The 7500-nt window shown below is 56.0% G+C and overlaps 1 protein-coding gene across 1 annotated transcript in view; it reads right to left on the bottom strand.

Annotated features, from left to right (window-relative positions):
- Window positions 1-292: 292 nt before the first annotated feature.
- The window catches only part of IGSF21 (immunoglobin superfamily member 21), a gene marked incomplete at both ends in the record, with an annotated part of 223438 nt that continues 216230 nt past the window's right edge, over window positions 293-7500 (bottom strand). The window contains 5 exons of the mRNA XM_084242586.1: window positions 293-366; window positions 849-887; window positions 1265-1457; window positions 1717-1802; window positions 5765-6239. Coding sequence (XP_084098712.1) covers window positions 293-366; window positions 849-887; window positions 1265-1457; window positions 1717-1802; window positions 5765-6239 — 867 coding nt within the window. The remainder of the gene's footprint in view (window positions 367-848; window positions 888-1264; window positions 1458-1716; window positions 1803-5764; window positions 6240-7500) is intronic.

Genomic DNA, 7500 nt, shown 5'->3' with positions numbered 1-7500 from the left:
GCTGCCCCTCCACCCTGCAGCCAAGGGAGGGTGTCTTGCATCTCCTTCATCACCCCTCCACCCCGTGTCTGCCCGGGTGCTGTCAAGGGGCCTCCATTGCTGCTCTGAACTAAGAACAGAGAGTCACAGACCGAGGTGGGGAAAATTGTTGTTTGTTTTAATTAAACTGACTGAAGAAGCCAAGACACGGACAGAAAGAGACTAAGAACAAGACTGGAAATAGTTTAGAAAAGAAATGAAAACCGATCGCGGAGATGTCAGTGTCGATGGGGTGGTGGGCCGGGCCTTGCCTTCACGTCAGCTCCAGGACCACTGTTAGGGCGAGCACCAAGGTGAGCCGGACGCCAGCAGGGCCAGAAGCGGAACCTGTGCCAGGGCGGGGAGCAGGATCAGCGCGCGGCATGGCCCACCGGCACTGCTATCTGATATGCACTGCTGTCTGATTGGTTCAGTGTGGGGAGGGGGGGACTGGCGGGTCGGGGTGCAGTGTCTGGGTCCTGTGAAGAGGCGTGCAGGTCGGGGGCAGCCTGGGAGGGCAGTGTAAAGGCCTCCAGCTGAGTTATCTGGTCTCAGTCCTCCTAAGGAGTGGTCCAGAGCCCAAGTCCATGGCCAGGGCTGGACACGTCTGCCAGGGGCCCTGACGACTGGGAGGCAGAGCTGCTGTGGAAGGTGGGGAGCACACACTTGGTTCTGGAATCCCCCCAGCGGTTTGGGGATGCTGAGCCCCCCTTCATCGCCTCGGTGCCCACTCCCGACCACCTCTGCGCCGGACTCTGTCCCATGAGCGGGGGAAGAGCGAGGGGCGCTTTGGCGCTTCCCAGAGGGTGGCAGGGCAGCCTGAGACTCACCGTTGGAGTCCTCTGTTCCTCTTGGGATATTTGGGTTTTCTGTTGGAAAGAACAGAAAGAACCAGGTTGTGGATGGCAGCCGGCAGAGAAGCCCCCGTCGCCAGCCCCACGGGCGCAATCACAGGCACGCGCTCGGGGCAGCCCCGTGTCCTGGAGGGCTGGTGCCACCAGCCCCTTTCTCGGGTGGAGAAACCGAGGGAGGTTAAGCTGTTTGCCCGAGGGGCCCAGTAGTTAAGTGGTGGATCTGGGATTTGAACCCAGAGCCCTGACTCTGACCCAGCTATAGTTTTGACCGCTCCAGTGGGGGCTCCCTTTCAGGCCCACTTTAGGGGCCCTGAGGTCCTGCTGCCCCTTCCTCTCTGGACAGCTCCTGCGTGGGCCGGCCGCGGCGGGCGCCCTCCCCGGGGGCTGCGTACCGAACACGATGAGCCGGGTGTGGGTGTCGGTGGAGCCCAGCGGGTTCTGGGCGGTGCAACGGTACATGGAGCCGTTGAGCTCGGCAGGCACCCGCTCTAGCACCAGCTCCTTCCCGCCGTACTCGGCGCTGCCGTCCAGCAGGCGGCTCCCGACCCGCGTCCAGGTGAACATGGGCTCCGGGAAGACTTCGTTCTGTTGGCCGGGGCGGGAAGGGGTCAGGGGCCGGGCAAGATGGCAACACTCTCCCCTCATGGTTGGGAGTGGTGCGTGGAACCCCAGGGAGAGAAAGACTCCCCAGCTGGAGTAACAGCCAGGCCCAGAGCCACGGGCAAGCAGAACCCCATCCGCACCACCGCCACCGCTCAGCCCTGACTTCCCACCACCCGGCATGCTCCCAGGGGTGCCGGCGACCCCCCCGACCCCCCTCATGGGTGCTCAGAGACAGGCTGACCTGGAATCCATGGACCAGAATCCTCACTGTGTCCCCGACCCGGGCTCTCCTGGGTGTCATCATAATTTTGGGTCCTTTAGGGGCAACTGTACGGAGAGGAAGCCCGGGTCAGAGAGGCCAGGGGCGGGGTGGGGGTGGCTGGGATGGAAGGTTCCAACCCAGCAGTCAGCGTCCTCGGGGTCAGCTGTGCTGAGCTAGGAGCGCTGAGGAGGCTCATTCACTCATTTGTTCATCAAGTCATTATTGAGTCACCATGTGCTGGCCTGGGGCAGCCCAGGGACATGCTGGTGACAAGTGCCTGCTGACAGGAGCTTACACTTCAGGTGGGTTGACATTTGATAAGCGGACAAGTCAGGAAAGTCAGAAGGTGACAGCCTGCTGAGCCAGGCCGGCCAGTGGTGTCCGTGTCTCTTCCAGGGAGGGTGTGCGACGTGCTCGAGGAGGGGACAGCAGGTGGGTGCTGGGGCAGCAGGTCGGGGGTGGGGCCAGGGCCAGGACAGGCCCTGGAGAGTGGCCCTGGCAGGGGAGGGTGTCAGGCTTTGATGGGAGTGTCGTGGCCGTGGCTCTCAGTGAACACCTTCCGGGGTGGCAGCAGGGGAAATGCTTTGTCCCCAGGTCCAGGAGCTGGCCCGGGACCACCCCCCTCCACCCACCCTCCCTCACACGCTGGGCTCCAGAGCAGAACTCAGAGCAGCCGGCAGATGTGGGTGGGCTCCCAGCCCTGCCAATTTCATTCTTGGAGAGTAAGACCAAAGGACTATTAATTAAACACGAGCAAGACATCTGAAGAGCCACATGGGGCTGAGGGAAGCAGCGCAGGGAAGAGCCAGGCCTGCCTGGAGGAGGGGGTGGCAGGGGAGGTCGGGACAGCTGTACGTGGCAGGCAGCTGAGGAAGGGCACTGGCCCGGGAGGTGGAGAGCGAGTGCGCATGGTGTGTGTCCTTGGGTGCGTCACTTCCGTGCACTGTGGGGACAACGGTAACAGCCCCGCCTGCCCTCCACACAGGGATGTTGGGGGGGGGGGTTGGTGCCAGGAGGTGGTGGTGTGGAGGCTGATGCTTGCGGAGCACATCCCAGAGCCAGGTGCTGTGTTAAGTGCCTTTTAGGCACCGTCCTATTGAATCTTCCACCATGTATCTTTGTTCCCACAAGGAAATAGAGGTTTGTGGGTGGGGAGGTGTCAAATTAACTCTCAGTGCTGGGAAGGGCGAATGGCAGGGGGCCCGGGGTTTGCACTGTCAGCTGCAGCCAGCAGAGGGGTGGAAGGGCAGCCCTGGCCTGGGGAAGCCGAGCCCCTGGAGGTCAAAGGCAGACATCTGTCCCCTTCCCGCCCAGGTTCCTCACTGCCCTGTTTTCTAAAGACTCCACCTAATTCCTTCAGACCTGGGCCCAGAACTGCAGGGAACTGACGTACATCAGCAGCACTAATCCCTGTTCAGGACGTCCACCTGGTTAGGACATCGTGGTGCTCACGAGGCTACAGTGAAAATCATATTTCAGGCCAATAACACTGGCCCTGGGGTGGGGGCAGTCTTGCCTGAGGTCACAGTGCAAGGAAGTGACAGGACTTGCTGGCACATAGGTCTTCAGAGGGAAGTTGGGTACCTCAGGTGCAGGAGAGGGAGTGGGGGATGTTGTGTCCACCTGAACAGCCAGACCCTCCCCTGCTGCCTGGGATTTCTGGAGGTTCCTGTGTGTAGCTACCTTGAGGGCAGGGGTGGCAGGCGAAGCCCTTGCTTCTCTGAGCAGAGTCCCGGCAGATGTCTGCCACCGAAGCCCTGGAGCAGATGGTCCCTGACTCCCACCCTCAAATGCTGCATCAGATGTGGCCCTGGAAGCCAGGAGGGGGCTGTCACCCACACACTTCTACCACCTCCCCAAAACTTACTAGCATCTCAGCAGTCACATCCTGGGGTAAGATTATTCTAGGCAGAAAGGAAATCCAGAGAAAAGTCCCAAGGAGGGCATGATGGGCATATTCAAGGCAGAGCAAGGAAGACTCTGGCCCCAGCAAATGGAGCAGGGGGTGAGCCATGGCTGAGTTCCACGGGGATTTGCTTTTAAATGTGATGGCAGTCTCCAGGGAAATGCATGGCACGCAATCCGACAAATCGTAATTCATATCAATCCGTGACCAACCTCCCAATCAAACTCTAGAATGTTCCCAGCCCTCCAGAAGTTTCCCTTCTGTCTCCTTCCAGCCAATTTCCACACTCCACAGGTAACCATTGTCCTGACGTCTACCCCCAGAGATCTGTTTTTTGTTCTAGAAGTTTGTATAAAGGGGCCATGCAGTGAGTCTTCTGTACTGTTTGGCTTCTTTCTTGCCGCTCGCTCTCTCTCACCGAGTGTGCTGGAGACCATTCACCTGTAGTGCTGAGAGTTGTTTGCGCACAAACAGACCACACATTTGTTCCTCTGTTTTCCTAATTATGGACATTTGGGTCACTTACGGTTTTGTTATGCTAGGAATAAAGTAAATGGATAGAGTGGGTGCTTGAAAGAATGCAATGTGGCTGGCTGGGTGGGTGAGTCAGAGAATGGGTGAGCGGTTATCTGAGTGAATACCCAGAATTCATGTCCGAATTGGTGTGGAAAAATATTTTCAGTTATCGTGGGGAAATACTTAGGAGCAGAACTAGCGGGTCATAAAGTAGGGATGTTTTTGTCGTTGTAAGAAAATATTAGTTTTCCAAAGCAGTAGAATTGTTTAATTTCCTGCCAGCCATGCATAAGGTCTGACTGTCCCACACCCTCGTCAGCTTTTGGGATGATCTGTCTTTAATTTCAGCCACTCTGGTGGTGTGCGGTGGTATCTCATGCAGTTAGTCTTCATCTCTGATGCCTAAAGATGTTATACGAATGGCCAATCAGCATATTAAAAGTGTATATCTTCTCTTTTGAAAAATCGAGTTGTCTTGTCGGTATTGACATTTTGTAGTTCTTTATATGTTCTGGAAGCAAATCCTTTGTCACGCGCCTGTGTAGCGAGTCTTTTATCTCAGTCTGCAGTTTGCCTTTTCATTTTTCAAAAAAGTGTCTTATGCACAAAAGACTTAAATGTTGATTAAGTCCAATTTACCAATTTTCAATTTTTCATATAGTGCTTGTCGCGTGACCTCTTAAAGAACTTCCTTGCCTACTCCATTTTTACCAAGTTATAGTCCTATGTTTTGCTCTAGAAGCTTTATGATGCTGGGTTTTACATTTAGGCCTATTCGTCTCAAATTAATTCTTGTGTGTGTGTGAAATAGAGGTCCAGGTTCATTTCTTCCTTAAGCTTACCCAGTGGTTCAGGGCTGTTTGCTAAAAAGACTTCCCTTTCCCCAGTGAATATAGCTCAGGGGTCTTTGCCAAAAGTCAATTGACTCTATATCTGTGGATCTATTTCTGGACACGATTCTGTCCTATCAGCCTACTTGTTAGCACTGGAGGACTTTGGGTGGGGGTACCGGGGTGCCAAGACCTGATCCCTAGTTTAAGTAGATCCATCAGGGTGGAGGATAGAAGAGGACACAGTGGAAGCAGGAGGACAGGGGGCTGTGGTGACATGCCAACCCCTCCCCCAGGCTCTGTCTTGTTGCTCATGGATCTCTCATTGTCCTATGATCCCAGCTGAATCTGGCAGCCCCTGCCCCCACCTGTCCTCTACCTGGCTCATCAGCCCTTCCTGAAGAATGGCCACTCCGCGTGCTCTTCCTTGGCTCAGCAACCTCCTTGGATTCCCAGGGTCATTTCAGTCTTGAATCTCCTCCCGCCTATCACTGATCCAGCCAACTCCCCTGCCTTTCCAGATGCCTGATCCTCATGGAACAGCTCCCTGGACCCCTGTCCAGTATATCCTCTCCACCCTCTTGAGGTTTCACTCTATCCAGCAACACCCCCCCCCCCCCACCACCACCTTCCTGCCACTCATGTTCCCTAACCCAGCTCAGCAAACCTTAGGGACCTCGACTCTGACCTCTGTGCCTGACCCCTCCCATTTCCAGCATGGCTAGCGGCCTGGAGACCCGACCACCCACACTGCAGAGGCCCCCCCAAGCCTTACCCAGCGTGACCTCTGCCTGCATGGGCATCGACAGTGCTGGGTGCTTGACCTCGCAGCTGAAGAGGGCCTCGTTGTCCATCTGTGGGTTGAGTGTCCAGGTGAGCAGGGCGCGCACCTCCACGGTGCCGTCGCTGCCCGGGGTGTGGCTGTGGCGCAGGAAGTAGACGGGCTCGGTGCTGTGGACCCAGCGGGGGAACTCGCGGCTCACCACCGTCTCGGGGATGTTCTCGGTGGTGGGCTGGAGGGGGGCGCTGGGGTCTGGGGTCAGGCCGTGGAACGGGCGCTCCGTGTAGGGACGTCCGCCTCGGTTCTCGGCGTCCAGCAGGGACAGTGACCTCTGCATCTTGGTGTCGTCGAGGTCACGATGCAGGAGGCTGCGGAAGGGCCTGCTGTCCTGGAGGGGGCCGGAGCTTACAGCGGGCGGCTCTGAGAGGGACACGGCATCTATCGGTTCCCCGTCTCGTTTGAAATAAACCTAAAATTGCAAGGAGGGTGTGGGGAAGATTTTTGTGCCAATGACCTTGACCTCCCAGTGGGCACAGAATGCCAGTGCTTTAGGTGCCTCCTTTTCCTGCTAAGCATCCAGATGGATACCCCTTTGTTCCTTTCCTCCAGCACCCCAAGACCTACTCAGGTCGGTTCCAGGGGAACATGTAGGCCTTGATGGTGGTGTCTGGATCCATCTCATTTACTAGCTGGTGAACCTCAGAGCCTCTGTTTCCCAACACCTGCTTCCTGGGGCTGTTGGAGGCTTAGAAATAACCTGCAGGAGCAGGGACCCTGCACACAGCTGTGGGGGGGCCACTTGGGCTTCCAGGGGGTAGTCCATGCCCACCGGGGCCGAGCTGGTGGGTGAGACAGAAGGTGGAGGGCAGGGAGGTGAAGTGGGTGTTGGGAGGCGGAGCAAGGCTCTGGATACTGCAGCCAGAAACCAGGGGTGTGTGTGGGAGGGAGCGAGGTGTGAGGATGAGGCGAAAGCGAGTGTCTTCTTGCTTTCTCTGCTAATGGGGAGCTCAAGTTTAGAGAGGCAGCATTTAATTTAATTTGCTGTCTTTTTATTTTGGTACATGCACCCACAGGCCTGTGGGGATCGGGCGTATTTTTTAAAAAATAAATCAGATAAATAAATCGATAGGAGACAGGGAGAGGGGAGGGGAAGCAGCTCTCTGGAGCTGATGCAGGAAGAGGGAGGGAGAAGGAAGGAAGATGTGGGGGGCTGGCAGGAGGAGGAGGGCTGCAGAAGGAAGGTGGAGGATGGGGGGCATGAAATGTGGGACGCGGAGAATCTGTCAGAGTTTATTGCTCCAACAAAGAATCTCTTATGCACATAATAGCCTGCTTTGCCCCCCCCCCTCTTTTTTGAAAAGTGCTTCAAAAGCAGGTTTGTAATTTATATCAAAGAATTCTTTCAAGTTCTGATGTCCCAGACAGACATAAGATGCCTGGAATGTGGGGAGATAAGGGCCTTTTATATCTATCCATATATATATTTGACGATACATATACAGAGTTTGATATTTTATTGCCATGTCTGAAATGGTGGGAGCAGGCAGGCTGGGGGAAGGGTGTCTGCCAGAAAAGGACTTTTCTTTGGGGAAAAGACCAGCTTGCCTCATTTCAGGGAGCATGGGCCCCTATCTGGATATTAAAGGGGGGAGTTTGGGGCTGTGCTCTGCTCTTCAGTTGCTGGTTTGGGATGTGCCTTTTAATCTGTTGCATCGCAACACCACACTGGG

The sequence above is a fragment of the Talpa europaea genome, assembly GCF_964194135.1.
Source record: "Talpa europaea genome assembly, chromosome: 9".
In the NCBI taxonomy this organism is placed as follows: domain Eukaryota; kingdom Metazoa; phylum Chordata; class Mammalia; order Eulipotyphla; family Talpidae; genus Talpa; species Talpa europaea.
Note: the sequence above shows the minus strand (reverse complement) of the source record. Positions and strands in the feature narration are given on the sequence as shown.